Source organism: Nannospalax galili, unplaced genomic scaffold (assembly GCF_000622305.1).
Source record: "Nannospalax galili isolate Female #2095 unplaced genomic scaffold, S.galili_v1.0 scaffold191, whole genome shotgun sequence".
Classification (NCBI taxonomy): domain Eukaryota; kingdom Metazoa; phylum Chordata; class Mammalia; order Rodentia; family Spalacidae; genus Nannospalax; species Nannospalax galili.
Window position 1 is genome coordinate 2,983,701 of NW_008331484.1, and position 24,891 is coordinate 3,008,591.

The 24,891-nt window shown below is 37.1% G+C and overlaps 1 protein-coding gene and 1 long non-coding RNA gene across 3 annotated transcripts in view; one reads left to right on the forward strand and one right to left on the reverse strand.

The window, feature by feature from the left end:
• Positions 1-1,209: 1,209 nt before the first annotated feature.
• The window catches only part of Epyc (epiphycan), a 44,021-nt gene continuing 20,339 nt past the window's right edge, over positions 1,210-24,891 (forward strand). The window contains exons 1-2 of one of the 2 annotated variants that reach the window (XM_029559016.1): positions 1,210-1,261; positions 14,373-14,550. In XM_029559016.1, coding sequence (XP_029414876.1) covers positions 1,257-1,261; positions 14,373-14,550 — 183 coding nt within the window. In that variant the 5' untranslated portion in view covers positions 1,210-1,256. Of the gene's footprint in view, positions 1,262-14,372; positions 14,551-20,587; positions 20,649-24,891 lie in introns of those variants that run through there. The other variant, XM_029559017.1, reaches the window with a different exon arrangement.
• Positions 4,946-24,229, reverse strand: LOC115068590. Its single transcript, XR_003847930.1, has 4 exons — positions 24,021-24,229; positions 20,924-20,968; positions 5,124-5,185; positions 4,946-5,023 (listed from the first exon to the last, which is right to left on the reverse strand). It is a non-coding gene; the product is annotated as an uncharacterized LOC115068590 (long non-coding RNA).

The window sequence follows — 24,891 nt, forward strand, 5'->3', positions numbered from 1 at the left end:
TGGCCTGGAACACACAGAGAGCCTCCCTAGTGCTGGGATTAAAGGTGTGTGCCACCATGCCTGGCTATAAACAAGAACTTTTAACTGAAATATTTTCACTGATTTCACAGTTAATATTTAATAAATATTAATTTTTAAATGGATAATTTTTAACTAATAGTTCTGGCAGTGAAATCTCATTTTCAACGATTCTTTCATTTAAAGTAATTTATTCTTACATTAAATATAAGTAGCTTTTGATATTTAAAAAAATTTAATTTATTATTTTTATTTTATGTGTATGAATGTATTACCTGCATGCATGTAAGTGCACTCATGTTGTGCAGTGCCTGAGGAAGTCAAAAGAGGATGTCAGATCTCCTGGATTTGAAGTTACAGATGGCTGTTAGCTGCCCTGTGGATGCTGGGAATTGAACCTCAGTCCTTTGCAAGAGTAATCAGTGTTCCACATGATGAACCATCTCTCCAGCTCTGAACATTTAGTATTTAAAGTAAAATGGCATATGGATGTCTGGCAAGGTGCATGCCTTTAATCTCAGCATTTAGGAGGCAGAGACAGGCAGATCTCTGAGATTGAGGCCAGCCTGGTCTACATAGTGAGCTCCAGGCTACAGAGAAGCCCTGTTTCTAAAAACAAATTGTATGTGCTATTTTACAACATTTGGTTAAATTAATCTATCTATATTATCTGACTTTTCTTCTAGAGATATGCAGATATAATGATATTTTTAGTCATAAACACCTAGGTTTTGATTGTTTTTTCTTTTCCCAAAATAATTATAATCATCAAGTTTTTATGGTGATGACTTTACATAATTTATATTTAAAAACAAGATTTTTATGAAAGATTTATTTTTTAAGTGTGTGTATGTGTATGTTTATGTGTGTATAAGCATGCGCACGTTGGTGTTCACAGAGGCCACAAGATAGGATCAGATATCTTGGAGCTGGAGTTACAGGAAGCTGTGAGTTGCCTGACAGGGGTGTTGGGAACTGAATAGTGGGCCTCCAGAAGAGCAGCAAATGCTCTTTACTGAGTGAGCAATCTTTCCAGCCCCAAGGTAAACTTTTTAAAGAAATGCAGCATTAAAACAGGTTAGTGAAAAGGAGCAACTCAAAGTGAAATAATAATGATGATGTAAACATTGATGATAGTCTTATTATAATTACTTTATTACTTTATTTATTTATTCATTTATTTACAGTGCTGAGGACTGAACTTGAACCTTTGCACATACTGCACAAGCACTCTACTGATGAGGTATGTTTCCAGCCCTTTTTCATTTGTATTTTGAGCCAAGGTTTTGCTACAATGTACAAGTTGGCCTTGAATTCCCTTTGTATCCCAGATTGACCTCCCATTTGTGATCTTTCTCCCTCAGCGTCCTGAGTAGCTACAATTGCATGTGTGTGCCACCACACCCAAGTCCTTATTCTAATTATCAACTAATCATGAACATTGTAATTATATAGAAAATTTAATGTTCCACAAGTTAAACATGTGGTAGGACCTTATAAATATCATTTTGTTCATTACTCTTGGTACCTTGAGTCCAATTCATTTAGAAAACAGATAAGAATCCGAAATTTAGAGAAAGAAGCCTCAGTTCAGCCAAAAAAGCTTTCAGAAAGTATCTCTGTTCAGATTCAAAGACTTCTGTTACTCAAGATTCCTTCTTTCTTCCTTTATGAGTCTCTAGGGGAAATCACCCTCCTCTCCCTTTACAGGCCACAAAAGATTAAGGGATAGAAACATTTGGTCCAAGGTCTATTTCAGTTCATTAATTTATTGGATAATAGATATTCATTGAATGCTTATTCTCTTTTATGAGCTTGAAACACACCCATTAAAAAGAAGCAATTAAATCATATTTTCATGAAAATACCACTCTGTAGAAGAAAATAAAGGACCTAATAATTTACACAATAAATCTAGATAGTCTTACATATTATGGAAAATTTTGTCCTATTTTAAATGGAACAGTCAGGGAATGTGTAACCAAGGTCACATTTGAGCAGAGTTTGGAGTGGACTGAGCAGACATCCAATTAGAGCATTATATTCCCTCAACTACATTTAAAATCTTTGAGTGACAGTGTGTTTATTGGAAACAGCAACACAAAGGGAAACACTGTAAGGATGACTCTCTTAGTGATTTCAAGCTGAATGATAAAAAATATGAATCAGACACTACCAGTTCTACCATTTCAAGGCCCAAGATGATACCACAGGAAGGGAAAACCTATACTTCTCAGTACAGTGCGCTTCCCTTTTCCTGGGACAGTTTGGTATTTGATTTTCTAATATTTAACCAGAAAAACACTTAATGGTACAGAAACTCTCTCAGATTTTCATCCCAAGCCTAAGCCATGTATCTCTTTATATAACACTAGACAGGCTTTATAGAAAATAAAAATAAAGTCTTACTTCAAGAGACCCATGAGAATCTCTGGAAAGCATCTCTGAAGAGATGTAGCTAGCCCACAGGGAAAAAGTAATAAAAACAGAGATCACAGGAAAAGTGATTATCATTTCTGTCAAGAGCTAGGTATTGTTATCTTAGGTACAAGCAGCCCCATATTTATTAGAATAGGAAAAAAAAACAAACCTTGACAATGACTAAGTAATTATTTAATAATTTATCCAATCATTTAATTGATCCATTCAAAGAACATTAAGGGAGCTAAAGCTAAATGACTTAGTGGTGCCTGCCACTCAAACTAAGGACCCCTGTCCAGATCCCTGGGTGTGTTGGCAGTGTCTGTAATTCCAGCTTTGGGGGGATGGCGACAGGTAAATTAGCCTACAGTTTATTGGCTGATGTGCCTAGTTTAATTGATGAGCTCTCAAATTCAGTGAAAGGCCTTGTCTCAAAAAATAAGGTGAACAATTAAGGAAGACACAGGATGTCTACCTCCGATCTCCAAATGCATAAATACATATGAACCTGCACCCCTGATATGTACATAGTACACATTCACACACATCAAAAAGAAAAGAACACTGAGCAAGAAGTCAAGGACTGCCTTAGACACTGAAGCTAAAGCTATGAACTAACCAGTAAAATATGTGTGGGAGAATTTATATTCATTCAGGATACACCCATAATATATAAAATCTCTAATGTGCAGGAAAGAAAACAAACAAACTAAATACTAAAAGGACCTGGTGGCAGGCTCTACAATGTGCAGGAAAGAAAACAAACAAACAAAAATACTAAAAGGGCCTCGTGGCAGACTCTTTTTAGTCTAAGCACTTGGGAAAGTGGGGCAGGAAACCCAGAACTGAGGGTCAAATCAACATATACAAGAACAAAAGAGGCAAGTGTTGAGATAGAATGTGGTAAGAAAGAATGGGATCTGCTGTCATGCGGAAGTCAGGAAATGTGATAGGAAATAATGGGGTTTACTGTCCTGTGCAGAAGTCAGGAAATCCTCTTTATGTTGGTATTAATGCTGAAGCTTCAACAGTCTATAAAACGTTGCATCTATTGAAAGTGGAAGAGAACTGTTTACAGGTAGGACTCAAATCAAATAGGACCTTGACTTTACAGAGAACAGAGGAACTTCAGGTAGAAACTTCTGTCTTGCTATGTGGTTCCTTTGACTACCTTAGGGCTTTTTTATCATCCCTACCAAGAAGTTCCTCACTTGTAGCCCCTACTTGAACTTGCCAGGCATTCAAAATGTAAGCCGAACAAAGGTTTATGCTTTACAAATACTCTTTTCTGTGGTAAACATTTATATTACTAGTGAATAGATTAAGACAGCGTGCAGATGCCAAGTTCTAAATAGTGCTGTACAAAAGTCTGTATTTACTGGAATATGTGGGAAGTGCAGATGTAAAACTGGAAGATTAAGTGGAAGGTCATGGTTTTAGGTTGTGGGTAAGAAATTGACTTTGCAGTCAGAGCTCATTAGCTATGAATTGGGCTTTGCCTCCTGTTGAAGTCTTTTAACTTCCCTAGACCTTAGCTTCCTTGTCTATACTCGGGATAGCAGTCCATGGCAAGCTTATAATAATTATTCAAAATGTTAGCTCTCATTAAAATTATTGTCTTTGTTATAATTATGGCACTGAAGCTGATGAGGTTACCCAAGGAGAAAAGATGAAAAGAGAAATTATAAGACTAAAACCCAAGATACGCCACAATTCTGAGGCTGGGTTTAAAAGGAAAAGCCAAACAAAGAAACTGAAGGATACTGTAGGAGGAAAATAAAAAAACATCAAAGCCAACTTATGCAACTGAGGCATTAAGAAAAAATAAAAACTGAATGCGAGCACAGCAAAGGGAAATGTGAGTGAGGAAACTTCATTTGGGAATTGTTTATCTCTATAAAGGGGCATAGATATGGGAGAGTAGTGGACTGAAAATACGGTTTTCAGGAACCCCAAGATGACCGCTAAAATCGAGGATCCACAGAGTAGAGGGAAAGAACCAACCCCCGAAGATTGTCCCCTGACTTTCACATGAACACCATGCCATGCCCTCACAGCACCAAGAATAAAAAAATTAAAAGAAACCCAAGTTTAACGAAAATATGGAATTTAAAGGCTGTGATTTCTTAAAGGGAGCACCGAAGAAGCAAAACGTGAAGAATTTGTAAGCTGATGGTATCTGTGGACACATTTTAAAAAAAATTCTAAATCTTTAAATGTAGTTTGAAGCGTTTGGAGCTATGTATGTGCTCTTTAAAACACTGGTGCATCTAGAGTTCCTTGTATTAGGAACATCAGCTCGTCTTCACCTAGCAGCAATCAGCTGCCAATATTTCTTCAGAGAAGATTGGAGTCTGCTGTTCATTTTCCCAGTTCTATGCTGTGTTCTTGTCTGTCTGAGTTTGCATGGGACTTGTATATGCTGACACCATTGCCGTAGAATCATATGAGCAGATTCCCAGGAGCTTCAGTGGATGGACCTGCACTGGAGAACGGCTGAGTCACTGACTTGACACAGTGGGTCATATCAGGGATGACAGAGTATATGGGTCCTAGTCAGCCGGGAGGAGCTATTGAAAGGTGCCTGTGGGCTCAGGGGTGAAAAAATGATTAAGATGTTTGAGATGTTTGGTATGAAATACACAATAATTTGATAAAAACACAAAAAATGCTGGTGCATCTACCTTTTTTGGTTGACTTTCATTCAGTTCATTGTTTCATGTAGAATAACTGCCTGTCCCTTGGCCTAAATATAAATCAGAAATTTGTGCCATGAGAACAAGGAAAAGAATAAGAACACCTTTTAAGGTGTTTCTTAGTCGTTTTTCTTTCTTCATTTGAACTCTGTGTTCAGGTCTTTACCTCATCTTTTTTGTTGTTGTTGTTAGCATTTCATTACAGCTTTAACATATTCAGTAATGATTTCCAGAGCAAAACTACATCTCTTTCAAAAGCGGCTGTAAAATTTTGGGTTCACAGTTGAATTAATACAGTTATACAATATTGAACTTAATATAAAGCCTGTAAGACAAAATTGAATGAGTTTTTAACCTTTAAAGAAGATCTCCATTTCATTTTAAAATATTAATTTTATTTTAAAAAATAAAATAAATGTTTCCGACATTTTTAATGCTACTAACACTTAGATGTATGCACATGTGTCTTTAATCTCTATACATCGGATTATTACTAGTCACAGTTGGTTACACTCGGATCCTTGGCACCTGAGTATGGATATAAAGTCATCAGGTAGATTTTAATGATAATGTTTATCTGTGTTCAGGTCTTTACCTCATCTTTTTATTGAGTCATTTATTTTCTTGTTTCCTTGTTTTTTGAATTCTTTGTATACTCTGGATATAAATTCTCTGTTGGTTATATAGCTAGTGAAGACTTTCTCCCACTCAGTGGGTTTCCTTTTCTCTTTCTTGGTTGTTTCTTTTCTATACAGAGCTCTTCAGTTTAATGAGGTCCCAATTCTTGGCTGTTGACCTTAATGTCTGAGCAACTAATGATTGATATAGAAAGTTACTTTTCAGCCTTAGTAATTGAAAATTGCAAATCAAAGCCATTTTAAGATTGCACCTTACCTCAGTCATACTGGCTGCGATAAATAAAATAAATGGTACCAAATGTTGGCAAGGATGTGGAGAAGGGGGAATGCTCATTTACTGCTGGTGGGATTGCAAACTTATGCAACCACTATGGAAAACAGTGTGGAGCACTCTTAACATACTAAAAATGAATCTACCATATGATCTGATTATACCATTCTTTGGCATATACCCAAAGGACTTATCCTACTGTAGAGATACTTGTACATTCATATTAGTTACTGTTCTTTTCACAATACCTAAGAAATTGACATAGCTAAAATGTCCCACAACTGATGAATGGATAATGAAAATGTGGTACATCAATAAAATGGAGTTCTTTTATTTATTTTAAAATATTTTATTGAGTTTTTGTACATTTCATATAACAGTTATTAATCAAGTTAAGCCCCCTGGCCCATCCATGTCCCCACAGCCACTCATTGGGCCACAAGTATTCTGCCATACATGTTAAGTTCCATCTGGTCAAACATTTTACAGAGATAAACTTTGGTGCAAGTTCACCCTCTGAAGTCTATTCACCTTATCTAGAGGTCTTAAGGAATATCTACTCTCCCTCATCCAGCAGTAATCATTCTCCAACAGTTCTAAGGCTAGGGCTGGCTCACCACCCATTTCTCTCACATCCCTCTAGGCGCTTATCTGATTGAGTTAGAATAGGTCTTGTGCTTGAGGCCACCATTGTCACATGTTCACGTGTGCAAGCTTCCAGTGGCCTGAAAGCCTGTTTCCTATGTTCATTGACCAATCCTGGCTCTTATAATCTTCCCACACCCTCTTCCTCAATGGTCCCTGAGCTGTGTAGGGTGTGAGGTTTAATATAGCAGTTCTATTTAAGGACATAAGCTCTGCAGTCTCTTATTCTCTAAAACTTAGCCATTTGTGGCCTTCTGTGTGCATCACACTCTTGTATAACGAAGCTTGTCTGGTAAGTGTTGAGGAATGCACTAGTATTCTCTCCACCCCCTGTTCCTCTATGTTCCCTGAGCCTTAGATATAGAGGTTCCACTGTAGATATGTCACTTATATGTGGGAATCTCTCAGACCAATATTTCTCTGTGTGTGCAGCTGTAAGAAAAGATGAAATCATGAAATGTGCAGGTAAAAGTATAGAACTAGAAACTGTTATACAAACACAGAATTCAAAAAACAAGCAATATAAGTTCTCGCTCATTTGTGGATCTTAACATCAATCATTATGTGAATATATATCCTTATATAGTATCAGGAATCAGAAAACTGGAAAGAAACCAGGAAGGTAAAAGGAAAGAAAGAGCTTAAAAGGGGAGTAATAGGAAACAGATATCATCAACAGGAAAACATGGAAAATAGGGGTATTCAACTGGGAAGGAACCAGGCAGGGAAGGACCAAGGAACCATGGCTTAAAGCTGAAGGAGGAACTCAAGAGAGGGAGATAATAGAAAACAAGTATTATCAAGGCAAGAATGGGGATACTTAAACTTAGGGAGAGAAGTGGTTAATAAACTTAGGAGGTATGAAAAGCTGGAAGGAAATATATTAACTAAAAATTCTACTGAAAAATGCATATAAACTATCTGAACATGAGTGCATGTATATACCTGAAAGCCAGATAGGAGAAACCTCCCTTCAAATTTTTGGCCAGGTTAGCTCAAGGGACTCCCCAAATAACACATATTATTGCCACAGCCCTTGATTACTCCTGAGAACTTGAAGGCAAGGCCTACTACTGAATACAAGACACACTTTAGATACAGGATTTGGAGCAACAGAGCTGGTACTAACCTGAAAGCCTCCTCCCTGAAGCCTAGCTCTCATAGTTCTATAGGATACTCTTCAAGCTGCTAAGGGAGAAAAATCAATCAATGGTCCATCCCAGCTCTAAAGCCTCATGACCACGCAATGTCTGGCATAGCAACCTATTTGTATTGGTGTAGTAGTGGCACTTTTAACTGGGGGGTAATCGAAAGCTACCTAATTGGATGTAAAGAACTTTCAATGAGAAGAAACTCATGGGTGGCCCTGGAAATATAGCCAAGTACACGTGGCTAGAGAGTTCACAGATCCTAGAGAAAACCTCATCTCTGTAATAGCTCTAGACAAATGAAATTTCTGACTATCTGCTAAATATGGATCCTTATATTTACAGATGAGTATACCATACACCCCTCATCAAAGAAGTTTCTTTTTGCAACAGATGGAGGCTATTACACTGCTCCATAGTTGGTCATATATAGAGACTATATGTCTGAGAGATACCCAATCCTAAGTGACACATACATGGTGGAACCTCTACACCCAAGTCTCACTGAACATAGTGGAACGGGGGGTAGAGAAAATGCTAATACATCCCTGGACTTTTATCAGGGAATCTTTCTCATACAACACAGAGTGATGCAAATAAAGTCACTTCTGGCCAATTTTAGAGGATAAGAGACTGCAGAGTGCATGTCCCTGGATAGGACTCCTGTATTAGAACTTATCCATCCATGGCTCAGGCTCCATTGCAGTAAAGGTTGTGGAAACATTTTGATAGTGAGGGTTGGTGCATGAACATAAGAAAGCAGAGGTTCACCCCTCTGGGAACTTGCTCATATGAACTTGCAACTGTGGTGACACAATGCATGAGACTATGCTGACTTGATCAGACACAATCCTAGCATAGAACTGGGGAAATGGACAGCAGGCCTCAACCTTAGCCAAGAAACTATTGGCAACTGATATACTATAGAATGAGGAAGTGTAGATCTTCTTTAAGGGAGTGATTATAGATAGGCTGACTAGACTCCAATAATATGGGATTCACTCTTTAAAAGAAGGCAGCTGGATATTGCAAGCATTGTTTTTATTGCTTATTATCAGTGGGTAGGATGTGTTCTCCTCTGTATTGTTTAATGATGTGGCCTTTAGGGGCCAGTGCCAAGGGCAGGTAACAGTACAGCACCTTCAGAATGACTGCTGCTCTTGGCTCACTATTGCTACAGAAAATAAAGAAGGGGCTAAAGAGACGACTCAGTGGTTAAACGCACAGGCTGCTCTTACAGAGAACCTGGCTAACAACTGTCTGTAACTCCAGTTCCAGGGGAATGTGATGCTGCCTTCTGACTCTTTGGGCATTGCATGACATGGGTCAACTTACACACATGCAGGCAATATACTCATACACACAAAATAAAAATATTTTTTAAAAAGAAAAGAAAGAAAACAGTCATTAGAAGACTTTAAAACATTACTGCTTTTGAAGCCATCAGTATGTTAATTCTGTAAAAAATTATATTCAAAAAGTTTTGTGAAACAGAAAAGGATTCCATAACCTCACTTATGAGACAATGGAAACTGTCATAATAATTGATCCCTTAGGGTTTCTGATAACCATGATTTGTCTCTTTTAAGCAAACTGTCAAGTGGCCAACAGATGTTTACTAAGGATAAGACAGGCTGGAACTAGTAATTAATCTTTCCTCATTGCTTGGTGGTGTTTAGGTCACCAGGGGATTGTTACAAACTTGAGCACTAACAATTCCAAATAGATTTTGAAACTATGCAGGAAGTCCAAATAATACGAAAGAAAGCCATTCAAGAAATTATCAATCCTATAAGGAGAAAAGGAGAAATGGAAGTCTTATTAATTTGAAGGAAGAAAAATTTGAAGAATTATAATATTTTATTAAATCTTATACTATGCCAAGTAGTTAGGCTGTTTGTTTGCCTGTTTGTTTTCTGAGAGAGAGGCTCAAGGATCTCAACCTGGCCTGACTTCCTAAGTATCAAAGGACGATTAACTTCTGACCACCTGAGTTCTGGGATTACAAGCATGTACCACCATGCCTGGATTATGTGGGGCTGAGGATTGAATTATGGGTTTTGTTCATGTTAGGCAAGCAGTCTACCAACTCAGCCAATTCCCAGCCCATCTTGACTTTTAAATTGTGATGAAAATGGGGCTCCTACTGTTTTAATAGATAGTGTTCTGAACCCGAAGGAAGACATCTTTTAAACACCAGTTTCCACAAAATAGTCCTAAAATTTCAGCCAAAGCCCTGCAGAAAGACTAGGTATACCTAAGCCTTCCATTTCCTGGCATCTAAACCTTCCATTTCTTGGCATTGTGTACAGATAACCAAATTAGATAATGAGAGAAGAAAAAGAAATGTTCGGTATTCCAGAGATATTCTGTCAATCTATTTTTATTTTAAAGTACCAGGAGGCCTTCAAAACTATTGATAAGTAAATAGATCTTGAAATATGTTAGAAGGAAATAAGAGCTACAAATTCCCTTGTTCATCTCACATATCCCTCTTAGTCTGGTATCATCCAGGGGCCTGAATCCAGACACAACTCAGATGCTTTTTCTTTTAAAAAATTTTTTATTATTTTTAGTTTTTATGTGTATGAGTCATTTGCCTGCACATATATAAGTGCACTATAAGTGTACAGTGCCCACAAAGGCCAGAAGAGGGTGTAGGATCCCCCAGAATAGCAGTTACAGAAGGTTTTTAGTTGCCATATGGTGCTGGGAATCAAACCTAGGTCCTCTAGAGGACCAAATATTCTGAACTGTTGAGTCATCTCTCCAGCCCCAGGTTTTCTTTTTCTTATGTCATATGTGATGTTGAATCAACATCTTAGTCTTAATTTCCCCATCTATTAATAGTGATAATAACACTTTCTGAGTTTATTGAGAGAATTAACAATAACAAATGAATGGTCTAATTCAGTGTCACACCTTGTTGCTAAACTGAGCTGGCATAGAAACTCAGATTTAAGCCTTTTGCACACAGTGCTTCTAAACATCTCTAAATAAAGAATCAGGAATTTCCTACTTCAAGATAGCATTTCAGTTTTCTGATAAATCAAATAGATTTCATACCACAACTATTACCACTGCTTCCATTCCAAATAAAATTGCTCCAAACAAAAGGAATGCACACAAAAAGCAAATCAAATGGAAGCAGGCCTGGATGGTGGGAATTATGACTCAGTTCTGAGGAGAATAGATGTACAAAGAAATTTGAAGGTAGCGAAATTTGAGAATTAGGTATAAAGAGGAGGGAGGGAGGGGGCTGAAAACAGACCTTTATATTCCTCTTAAGTTTGACTGGAAACAAACCTGATTTCAAAATCTAATATAATTTCATGTTGATCATGTAGGAAAGTTTCTTGATGCTCAAGAACCAGACTTCTAGAAGTAAGTAAAATATACGAGAATATAAGCTACAAGTTTCATCCTTTTCTTGGACAATCATAGTTTGAAAGTAAATAGTGCAAAATTAATACATATTTTTCTACCTTGCTATACTAAAACTCAGATTCACAAACCAGGTCTGGCATGAAAAACTTCAAACAAATTTTGTATTTTAGGGACTTTTTTCCTAATGTAATTTGATTTGATCGGCTCAAGTAGATGAAAGAGGAAAAAGAACCTTTTTAGAACACTTAGATCATATTTATGCATTATTTCTAGAAATAAGGCCTTTTGTTTCAAATTTTCATGCAAAAGGTTCATTGTTCATTGTTATCAAAGGAGTCCAGCTAATCAGAATAATGTGGCTACCTTTCCTTACGCAAAGTTAAACAGGTAAGGCTTTTATAACATTTGTAAGATTTCAGTTAACATTAGTGAAAAGTGAAGAAAGTAATTTAAGACATGCAAAATGTGGGGGAATTCTTTCTTTTCAGAAAATGTAGTTAAAAGCCCTTTATTTGTGGTGTCCTTGTATTCATTACCTTTCTTTCATAATTGGTACATTTGTTATAGGTGAGACATATTAGAACCAACCTTTTCCACTTACATATTTTAAAAGTGATGTATTGGCAAACATAACTTTAACCAACTTCATTTCAAGAGCTTTGCATACTACATAATTTGGGTTATACAGCTTAGTTTGTGTGACTATAAAATAAGGTGACGTTTTGAAAGACTGAGTAGCATTTCTTCAGGTTAGCTTTTCCAAACAGAAAGTTGAATGTTATAAATTCCACCTCCCACAGTCCAGAATTCATATCCATTGGTCAGGGCAAATACCACTGCCTGTACGTCCTCAGTCATTTTGTGCCACTTCAGCACGTCAGAGCCAAAGGTAAGTTTTTACACTGGTTTTCTTCCTGGGTTGGAGACTTTTTCCTCTAGTATAACAACCTTTTAAAAATATTTCAGCTTGCTTTTATATCTCCTGCTGAACCTTGATCCAGTGAGTTTGGTTTAATTTTTCTGTTGACTGTATATTTATTCTTGGAGAATCCAAAATTATGAATTAGCTCAGGAATTAATAGCATAGGGAAAAATAGTTTATCTTAATAGTCATAACAGATGCCAATAAAATTATAGTAGTTTCCAATATATGCCTTAAATCAAGAGCCCTGACACAGACCACAGCTTCTGGCTGTAGAGCCAGACACTATTGATTGATATTGATTGAAATATTATGCAAAAGGAGAAAACTATGATATTTCAAGTGTTTAAAATATGCCAATGATAATATGGTATTGTGTATTTGGAATGTCAGTTTAAGCTAATTTTTTTTAAAGTTTTAACTAAGCATACAGTTTCATAGTTTCAACAGTTTGAAAATTCAAATAAGAAACTATATTATTTACAAATATAATTACTTGAAGGAAGATACATACTTTTGCCTAAACACACAAAGATGCTCTTTTCATTTTTATTTCACACTGCATTCTTGTTTCTGATAGCTTTAGGGGAAATGTCAAATGCAACTAAATTCCAATATGTAGACATTTATAATCAAAGAGTATGAAGTGAGAAAAAAATATCAGCAAATATATCATTTCTTTGAACAATGGAAGTTGCCAGTCATGTACAAGAGAAACAGTGTTTTCAGTTATGGCCTCATTGTTCCTTCACACACAAATGGGGAAGCACGGTGCATGGAGGGTTTGTGTACCTTGCTGTTCTGTTAAGTGAGATGTTGGTTGTAATTGCCTAGAACTGTTCCAAAGTGGCAATCTCTGAAGTTCTCTCTGAAGGTAAGTGAAACAGAGGCTGAGTTGATCCTGTATGAACAATTTATTTTATTTAAGAGAGCATAGACATGGGGTAGAAAGGAACTCCTTGTCCCACTTTTTATTCTCAGGGGAATTTCAGATCCTTCTGCTTAAACCTGCTTCATAAAGACTGTCTTTCAAGTAACTGAAGCCAGTTTGTATACCAGGTCATTTAAATTTAAAAGTAATATTTATTATGAATTCCCTTTCATGTGAATTCAGGGGGACTAACACCACAGGTTCTGATATTAGAATGAACTCAAGAAGAGCATCCAAAATGTAAAAATCTTTTCACATTACACTTTTGATAAAATAAAATTTATACTACTTTGTGTGGCGTATAATAGACTGCTAGGTAACATTTTTGATGATATCATTAAAACATTTAAATTAAGCATGAAATTTTTTTGTTCCTAAACAAAAATGTAGTCAAAACCGTATATACAGAGCTAAAAAAATTAAAATTCTAAGGTTTTGACTGAGCTCCCCTAACGTTTGATAATGGAAAACAGAACAATTGAACAATTGCTTAACAGTTAAACAATTGTGTGTGAAAATACTCCACTGAGGGAGTCTTGTCAAATAATCTTTCTGACATGTATTCCTATTGCTTTGAGTCTAAGGAATTAGAAATTCTAAGTCTAAGGCTTAGAAATTATTAAAAATGTAAAAAAATACAGAAGACTAAAAACTATTTTCTTTTACACCCAAGAAAAGATTGAAAAATACTATATGAAATAATTTAAATACATATTAATTTATATATGTATTTAGATACCCAGAGGCAGCAAAGGCCAGATAGCAGGGGCGATCTTCATTCATTTGTTTTGGTAAAAGTCTTAGGGTTGAATACACAGGGATGGCAAATGAGTGTCAGCAGCAAATTCTGTCTCAGTTTCTTCATGTAAAAAATGGCCTGACAGTCATTCTGTGTCCATTGTCTTCCTTGTTATCAACTCTGCCTCTCAGAGGTAATGAGGGTTCTAATGTTTATCAAGTGGTAAAACTTTCAGATGATAAAGAGGATTTTGTGAATAAATATGTCATAAACATGTCATGTCCTAGTTTCTTCATTTCTGTCTATAACATGAAACTTATTTCATGACAGTGCCACTATGAAAACATGAAAAATTGTATGTATTAATTTGAACATCTGTCTCCATTGTCCTCTGAAGTCATCAATTTGCTTATATTATGCTTCTCAATTATCCCTGCATGAAGAAAGGTACCAGCTAGAGTTCCTTGATGTTGACAATGATCAATTTCTATTTAGCGCAAACTGTTCCTAAGCTATTATCAATTAAAAATTCATACAATTTATATTTTATGATTAGGAAAGGTGGAAAGATGAAAGCGTTAGCAAGGATTTTTCTGGGACTTGTCATCTTTGATGCTGCTGTGACTGTCCCGACTCCAGAGCCCATTAACTACGACTCAGAAGCCTATGACGCCACCGTGGAAGACCTGGACACTTTATACAACTATGAAAACATACCTATTGACCAAGCAGAGGTAATGGAGTTTTCTCATGCTTGAGACTTTTAAGAGCACTGAACAAGGGTTGATTGGAGTTCATCTTCTTGAGATAGATTTTTGCTCATTTACAAGAGATTTTATCTCAATTTCTAATAAACCTTTTGTCTAGAACATGTACAGTCCTTTCTAGGTGAAGGCTGAGACAGTCTTTTGTTTTCTCATACTTTACTCCATTGTACTAAAATCTTGTCAAAAGGGAAAAAATGCAATAACATTTTTTTGTGATTATTTTCTTACATTTGTTTATCTGTATGTATGTGTATGTATACATACATCATGGAACTTATGTGGGTTTCAGAGGACAACCTGAGATAGTTAGTTCTCTTCTTCCACCATGTGGGTACCAGAGATTAAATTCAAGTAATCAGGCATGGCACCAACTACCTTTACCCACTGAGCCATCTCATTATTTGGAAAAATATATAACATTTTCTATTAGTTAAAACAGGCACATTTAGAGAAAATGCATTCAGCAAGGAAGAGTCAAAACACTATGCATTTATGTCGAGGAAAGCATAAAGAAAAAATATGAGGTTAAAGTAAATGAAAAGAAAAACAAGAAGAGGCAAAGAAAGTATGATGATTCAGAACTCTGTTGCATGCAAGGAATGGATGTGTATTTCTCAATGGCTGTTTTTCTCCCCAGCAAGATGGAGTCTCTGTCAAGGTTACAGCCTGTTACATAAATCTGATATGACATGTTCTTAATTAAATGTTGGGCTTCTTACATTTCCACATAACTAAAGGATACAAGATAATTTTCATGAGTCAGAAAACAACAGACCTTGAATCTTGACTAATGTAAAATACTGTCAAAATAGTAGCTATAAATAAATAAAGCGGAAATTCACATAGCAAATTTGGGGCTGTCTTTCAACTATGAATCTTCTTAGAACGAATACTTTTGATAACCAGAGCCATAAAGCATTGAGACCACACTATATATTTAAATTGTATGAAATATGGGGAAAGTGTTCAACATTGTTTATGCTGCCTGACAGAAAAAAAATCAGAGTTTTATAGCAAAGTAATTTTTACAAGTCTCTTTTCCTCTTTCTCTCTTACCCTGACTATGCCCAATCTCTCTCCCATTCCTTGTTTTCAGTAGTTTTAGTTTCTTAGTATGCATCTGCCTTTCTCTGCCAAATTAAATATCTTAGTTCAGACTGACATATAATACACTAAAAAAAGAAAAAGAATTCATAGATTAAAGGCATTTGTTGACTATCACCAAGGAATTATCTGTTTTGACTTGGGTTAGGGAGAGAGCAAAGAATTCTGTTCATTCTTTTTGGAAGACCCGAGGCATGAGTAATAAATGTGGTTTGGTTCTGAGTCTTTTACAGGCAAGACAGAGGAAATTGCAATGATTTGCTGTTGTAGCACCTTTGTGATTAGGTTTTATTGTATGGCAGAACTTATGAAGGGAGCTGGTCTAGACCTGATCTAACTCGAGTCCTTTAAATCAGCACTCATCTGAGGGACAAACTTTGGAGTATAAGAGGGATTCAGTGCAAAAGACACCATCTCTCACTTGCTTTTAAACTGGATCTCGCCATGGGCATTGAATATAGAGACTGACAGGAAGCCATCATGTAGGACTCCAGTTTTGTGCATACCAGAAACTCTGAGCTCTCTGTGACCTCACCACACTTTGGCATTGTGAAAAGCGGAAGCACATCTAGCAGTGGGTATCTGATCCAAAGAAACTATGAATTTAAAATGATGTTAAGTCATTTAGCTTACAGAAACATGTTAAACATAAACAGAAAAAATTAACACAACTCGTTTCTATAAATAATTCCAATAAATTCATTGGTTCACCAAATCAAAAAATTTAAATGTACTTTATTTCCTAAAAAAAACAATTGTCAGCTACTCTTTTGTAAGGCCTAGATTTTTGAGCCCAATAACTTAATCAATGAGTTCAAATCACTCAATAAACCCAAGGAGAGATTCTCAGGTTTCATGGATTTCTGATGTTCTATTCATGATATTCTTGGTTTAAAAAAGGCCTATAACTCATTTTTACATTTGAGAATTCTATGCAGTAATAGTATCCTAGGTTGATTGCTAATGCAATATCTGACAATCTAGAACAGCGTACTCAGAATCTACTTGGTTCTATTTTAACATGTACCATATATATTGCTACCCAAGTAGATATGTGTGTGGCATTAAATAGTTGTATTTTAAAACAGCTTTTGTTTATTTTAGTTGTTTTCTAAAAATATTTTTATTGATTTTTCATGTATTTCATACAGAACATCTTAATCATCTTTATACTCCCTTCCCCAGGAGTCTCCAGTCCCATAGCCCCCCCCCCCAGGAATTCATGCATTCTGTCATTTGTGTGAAGGCCTATCATGTCAAGTTAGTGTCCCCAGATTTCCCTCAGTGCAAGTTCATCCTCTTAGGTCTACTCAGCCTATATAAAGCCCTTCCCTTTAAGAAAATCAGCTTTTCCTCACCCAGCAGTAATTAGCTGTTCTTCTTCTAAGATTGGTGCCTGCTGTTGTTTTTCATACTTTTGTGCTGGGTTATTTGTCTACTTGAGTTTTCATGGGTCTTGTGCATGCTGATACCATTGCTGTAAGATTCATATGAGGAGGTTCCCAGGAGTCTATAGGACTCTATTTCCATATGGTCATGTCCCTCCTCCATGGCTCTCAAAATCTTTCTGCTCCCTCTTCTACATTGGTCCCTGAGCCCTGGGTAGATGAATTTTAATATAGGAGCCCAGTCCAAGGTCCCAAATGCTATAGACTCTTATTCTGTGTTTTGGCCATTTTTTTTTAAAACCTTTTTGTGTTCCTGGCCCCCTGTTGCATGAGGGCGCCTCATTGATGAGAATTGCAAGAGGCATTAGTGTTCTCTTTTTCCCTGGTGCTATGTTCCATGAGCCTTAGGTGTAGAGGTTTCATCGTAGATGTGTCACTTAGGCTTTGGGCAATTCACAGTGAATCTCTGTATGTGACTGGTGGTGTAACTCTATAATAATCTCTGTTTGTTGAATAAGAAGCTTCTTTGATGGGTAGTGACTGGGATATTTGTCTGTAAATTTAAGAATCCATATTTTGCACATAATAAGAAATTACATTTGCCAAAGGATGTGACAGCCTTGGGGTTTTCTCTAAGATCTATGACCTCTTCAGCTATGTGTATCTGGTTAGGTTTAGAGTACCACACATGAGTTTCCTCCCTCTGAATGGGCTTTAAGTCCAATTAGGTAGCTCCCGATTATCCCAAGATAAAAATGCCACTACTGCACCAATGTCATTTGCTGTGCCAGTCATTGATGTAGTTTTTAGGCCTTAAAGCTGGGGTTGGACCATCGATTGATATTCTCCCTTACCAGTTTTCATAGTGCCCTCCAAAACTACGAGAGCTAGCCTTCAGGGGAAGTGGCTTCCAAGTCAGTTCCAGGTCCATTGCTCCAAATCCTGTTTCCAAAGATTGTCCTGTTCTCAGCAATAGGTTCTTAACCTTTAACCGTTTGGAGGCAATCAAGGGTTGTGTCAATAGCCTGTGTAATTTTGGGAGTCTCATGGACTATCCTGGTCAACAACTCATGTTTCTCCTCTCTGCCTTTGTTTCTTATTATGTAGCCTTCAGCTATACACATGGACTCATGTAGAAATATTGTATGTGTAATTTTTCAGTAGGTTTTTGGATGAATATGATTCCCTCTGGTTCCTTATACTAGCTAGATGTTATTTATATCTCCTGTCTTCCTGTCCAAACCATCCTCTACGCCCTCCCCATTTAAAGTAGTCCCATTTTCCACATTTCTCCATTGATAATTCCTGTCTGCTATGGTCCCACTTCTCTTGATCTCCTTCTTCCCTTTTATCCTTATAGTTCCTTATATAGCCATCCCTCTCTCCCCCATTTAAGTACCCCCATTTTACACATTTCTCCCTTAGTAACTCCTGTCTTTTGTTCTTCTCCCTTGGGTTCTTTCTTACCATTTACTTTCTTGGTTCCTTTCCATCTTCCTGGTTCCTGCAGTTACATGAGGATACATACTCATATACAAGGATTTGGTGCTAGGGTCCACAAATGAGGGAGAATGTACATCATTTGTTTTTTTCTGAGTCTGTGTTACTTCACTTAGTATAACAGTTTCTAGTTCCATCCATTTACCTTCAAATTTCATTATTTTATGTTTCTTTAGCACTGAGCAGAACTCCATTGTGTAAATGTAGCACATTTTTGTTATCCACTCGTCGGCTGAGGGACACTGAGGTTGCTTCCATCTCTTAGCTATTGTGAAAAGAGCAGCAACAAACATGGATGTACAAATATCCCTGCAATAGAATGAGTACTTTGGGAATATGCAAAGGAGTGGTACAATCAGGTCATATGGTCAGTTCATTGTTAGTTTTTGTTTTAGGAGTTCTCCATACTGATTTCCACAGGGATTTTACAAGTTTGCAATCCCACTAGCAGTGAATGAACGTTTCCCCTTTCTCCACATCCTCGCCAGCATTTGATATCATTTCTTCTCTTGATCTTAGCCAATATCACTGGGGTAAGATGAAATCTTAAGATGGTTTTAATTTCCATTTCTCTAATTAGTAACGATATTGAACACTTTTTATTGAGCCATTTGTTTTTTGATTCTTTTTTTTGAGTTTTTTATATATTCTGGATGTTAAACCTCTGTCAGATGTGTCACTGGTGAAAATTTTCTTCCAACCCATGCGTTTTCTCTTCAGTTTCTTGCTTCTTTGTTTTTTCTGTACAAATGATCTTTGCCAATCACATCAGAGCACTTGTTTTACATAATATTTATGAGACTTGTGTTGTGCAGTGACCACTGAGGTCAGAGGGTGTCTGTTCCTTGGGAACTGGAGCTAGGGACAGTTGTTAACTGTCTTGTGGATCCTGGGAATCAAACCTAGGTCCTCTGTGAGAGCAGCAAGTGCCTTTAACTGCTGAGCCATCTCTCCAGCCTTTTCACATTCTCCTTTTAGCTTGGTGTTGGCTTTAGTTAAACTGAATTTCAAAGACTGCAAGACTCCCAAAAAGAGGAGAGCTTTCTCATGTGTATAGATAATAAGAACTGGAAGAACCTTTAGGTCTAGCCCTTCTGCTTTTTAACACCATAGAAGACAACTGTGAACACAATAATTATTGAAGAATAATGCCAACACTTATGTGCTGAACTGTGAATAATAATTTGGGAGGCAAATAAATTCAGAGTTTCATTATCATTAATATAAATCTTAGTCTATGTTTGAATAAACCTCCAAATAACATTTAGAATCAAATGTTTTTTCTAAAAATGAAAGGAACACCATTTATAATATAAATATTATCTGCTGAAGACCTAGGTTTGACTAGGGATTGACAGGCACAGTGGTATCCTAAACTAAATGAGGAACAGTTGAGGGGTTTTGCTTCTAAATCTGGCTTTGCCTGGGATTGTAGACAGTAAATACACACACTATAAAGATGGCAGGAGAAACTACTGACTTTTGATGTTATTCATTATATACCCAATTCTGCATTAGAAGACAGTTTTTTACCTTGTGCAATAACAGGCTCTGGAGTAAGATACCCTAAAAATGGGTCACATATCTATCATACCAACAATGTGACCTTGGGCAAGTCTCAAACCTCCCTTCAGTCTCAGCTTCCTTATATATCATTTGAAGTCCGAGTAAGATAAACATTTTAACTATTTAATTATTAACAGAGTGTGTGGGGCATAGAAAACATTCAGTAACCATAGGCAGCACTAAAACAGGCTCATTGTTAAAGGCCACTGAAGCTTACACATTGTAATGAAAGATGCCTTCCTGGAGGGGATGTGATTAAGCAGTGAGTGCTAACCTCTACTGTGCTTAGATTCATCTCCGGGGAATTAATTAGACAAAGACTCTCTCTGTTTCTTAACTCTTTCATAATAGTAGTCTTGGGGGCTGGAGAGATGGTTCAGCAGCTAAGAGCACTGGCTGCTCTTCCAGAAAACCCATCTCCATTCCCAGCACCCACATGACTGCAAACAACCATCTATAACTCTATTTCATGGGATCTGACATCCTCTTCTGACCTCCGAGGGCATGGTAAGTGTGTGGTGCACTTATATACATGCAGGCAATACACTCATAGAAATTGAAAATAATAAATAAAATATAAAAAAGAAATATAGTCATAATTGTACAATTTAAATTCAACAGAAGTAATGAAAATACATAGGAAAGATGCAAGATCTATAGTTATATGTTGCAATGTAAAATTTTTGAGTTCTCTTACAAAATATATATGCTAATATATCATGTCTATTAATTTATGATTCAACTTAGATCTGATAGCTAATATAAGGTGCAAAGTATTCTACCTTTGTGTTTATCCACCACATCTTCATCCCAGTATCTGTGGCCACCTATATAAATAAATGTTGTGATTAGTTCACAAATAAATAAAGATAGAAAGGATAATTTTATATACGATATTTAGATAAAAATAATATACAAATAATTTTAATTATACTGTATTATTTTTCCATAATGTAATTCCTTTTATTGTACATTACTTATCATGTGTTTCATCATGAAATGGAAAATTAATATTCTTTAGAAAAGTATAGGGGGCCGGAGAGATGGCTCAGTGGTTAAGAACACTGGATGCTTTTGCAGTGGACCTGGGTTTGGTTCCCAGGACCCACATAACAGCTAAATATGTCCATAACTCCAGTTCTAGGGGAGCTAATGTCTTCTTGTGACCTCTGTGGGCACTGCATGACGTGGATGCACTTACATACACCCTGGAAATATGCTCATACACATAAAAAAAAGTAATAAATACATTATTTTAAAAACAGAAATTAAGATGAAAGGTAAATGACAGATGGGAACACAATAGGAAAAGAGCAGTAAGGTGCATGTCCAAACACAGACTGCTTGTGCTGCAACCCATAGATACATGCAGTACTGAAGTTTCTCTGGGCAATGTATTCAATTTTAAGGAAATCCTGAACATGCTCTTCCTGTGCCTGATCCAATTTCATTATTAGCTGTGACAAACATCAGCTATCCAAACAAACGGATGTAAAATATTCCTTTTAATATGACTTGAAATATGTGACTTAACTGTGAAACAATGAAGAACTCCTTGAATTAAACTCCAGGAACATACTTATTATCCCCTTCTGTCACAGCAGTGCTTGCTAACCATAGGTGTCAAAACAGAGCCTACCCCTGGTTTAAGGCGGGAAATGACACAATAGAATATCAGCTCTTGACAGAGAGACCATTATTTCCAATAAAGAAGTTGAAACACCGAGGTTACTTCATCCTCTTACTCACAAACCAGTTGGCCTACTCTTTCTTCTTCTGGAGAATAGAGAATGCACCACTTCCAGGACAATGTTTTCAATGTCACTGACTTAGCCATGAAATCCAACATAGCTTCCCTTTCAATATCTGAGTTTTATGAAGCTCATTCTCTTTGCACATGAAACTTAGATTCACACTAACGAACACACACACACACACACACAAACACACACACACAAATGACACAGCACATTCTCTCTCTCTCTCTCTCTCTCTCTCTCTCTCTCTCTCTCTCTCCCTCTCTGAAAACAGATCAATGAGAACATCAATGACTCTATCTGAGTGACTGCTCTATACCTGAAATTGAAATTCTTTTGGGGAGGTCTGGTGTTAAGATAGTCTCACTCAGTAGCCCAAGCTTGTCTGGAAATCACTATGGAGCTGGGGCTAGCCTTGAGCTCATGGCAGTCGTAAGAATCAGGAATGCTGTAGGATAATAAGCATAAGCCATGACACCCAGTTGAAATTACACTCTTAGTTCTATGTTTTACCCAAAATTATAACAGGATACATTATCTAAGAGAGCCTGTGGAAAATTCTGCAATTAAATCAAGTGCTGTATAAATAGACTCTGATACAACTTTAGAATATAATATGACATAACTTCACCAACAACCCTACTATGCCTATTACAGACTAGGACCTTCTATGTTTCAGCTATAATTTGCATGTGTTCCCTAATAGTGCATATGCTGGGAGTCTGACTTTCTTTGCAGAGGTATTGAGAATTGTATGGAATCTTTAAGAGGTGAGTCGTAGGGCTGTAGAGATAGCTCAGTGGTTAAGAGTATTCGCTCTTCTCCAGAGGCTTTGAGTTTGGTTCCCAGTACTAAACTCAGGCTGCTCACAACTGCCTGTAACTATACCTCCAGGGGATCTGATGCCCTCCTCTGTCATTCTTGGGAACCCACACACATGTAGCATATAAACATATAGACACACATACACAAAATAAAAAATAATTGTTAAAAAATAGTGGTGAGTCCTAATGAGAAGTAATTTGGTCCTTGAGGCCTGTTCCTTTTGTAGGCACTGATGGGATTTCCATGAGACCTTAGATTGTTCTAATTTTATAAGATGATAAGTCTCTCTCTGGTCTCTGTGGCTCCTTCTCACACCATGTGATCTTTCCCCTCCTGTACATGTTCCCATCATGACACCATCCACTAGTAGGTTCTCACAAAAGGTCGTACATGGGGTTGCTTGATCTTGGAGTTGCTTACAACCTCAAAAATTTGAACTATTTAAATCTTTTTTTTTCTTTCGATATTACTGAGTCTTAGGTATTTTGTTGCAGCACAGGTATTTTGTTGCTACAATGCAGTTTGTAAATTACAGTCTAATTTTTTAATGCAAAAGGATTGGAACACAAAATTTTAATTTCTTTCATTAGCACTTGAGCCCAAAGAGCACACACTGCAACATTTCCCTTTTCAGACTTAGTTCGCTTCATCTAAACAAGATAGGTTCATAATACTTGAGTTTTGAGATCCTTTCAGTAACTACAGTCTGAAAGAACTCTTGGAATTATTATTCCTTCATTGGCATATAAATTGTGTCATGTCACCAGCAAGTTTCCTGTGACCATCATAAAGAGAAGAAAGAGTTATAATGATACTTTAAATATTATCATAATGCTAAGAAGTTCCAAAAACCAGTGTACAGTATGGCTGGAAACCCAGGAAGTGATGATGAAACTGAGGAAAATCAGAAATGGAAAAAAAAAGTCTTGATTATCCTAAAACAGCTGTTAGCCAACATAAACCCATTGCCTCTGGCCCACAACCTGTGCATTCAAGCACGATTTGGGAACTCTCCAACCAGAAGTTAAATTATGACACCATATATCAGTAATCTTAAAACAATTCCTGCTTTTGACTCCTGAGCTATCTCTCCAGCCCCAGCACATCTCCTCTTTACATGTGTTCAGTACACAGGGACCATTAGTGTCATGTGGGATCTGGTCAGAAAAAGATACTGGAGTCCTATCCATATCATGAAATCAGAAACTAGTCAAGCTTCCAGTGACCAGGGATTTACCCAGCACTTTATGTCACTCTGATGAACTTACTAAGAAGCCCACCCTGCCAATGCACTCACCCTTCTCTCAGAGCAGCATCTGATGTCTTCCTGCTTTCTGACACACAATGTAAACACACAGCAGGGGCAGTCTCATGCACCAAATCTTGTCTGAATTTTGTTTTACTTTCTGCATATTCATTGGCCTTCAATTCCCATTTTCCCTTGCAAGCTCTGTGTTTATAGCACTTGATTTAGCATTGAATGTGTGTTTTGTCCGGTAAGAGACTCTTGGATAGCATTAAAGATGTTCTTCCAAGGGGACTTTCCAGGATGGATGCCATGTGTCCACTGCCTTTTCTGTTAACTCTTGCCATCAAACTCAAAGTGTGTGCCTCCTGGAGGGTTGTCTCATGACTCATACTTCTTTTCTTCTAGCTGAGAACCAAACTCAGCACATTCTTTAACTGGCACTGATATTGGCCTTTGAGAGTAGTGAAAACCTATTGCCCCAGCAAATTCTCATTATGACTTTGCTCAGCATTTCAGTGGTCCAGGACTTGAATTATCTCTTCTCTTCTCCTCTCTTTTCTCTCTCTCTCTCTCTCTCTCTCTCTCTCTCTCTCTCTCCACACACACACATACATTCATGTGTGCAAACATAAGTACACAAAAGTGAAGTGAGAGAATGACCTTGGGCATCAGGTCTAGCTTTCTGCTTTCCTAGAGACCTTGTGCAGGGTCAGCTGGCCTACGGGTTTCTGGGGATTTTCTACCCTCTGCCTCTCATCTCCCAGTTGAGCCCCAGGACCACAGGTGCTCCAAATACATGGCTTGTATGTGGGTTCTGTGGATTCAAATTCAGGTTTCCTCAAATTGTGCAGAAAGTATTCTACCCACTGAGCCATTTGCCCATCCCTGAGTCACATCAATAGCTTTAAAATCTCTCACT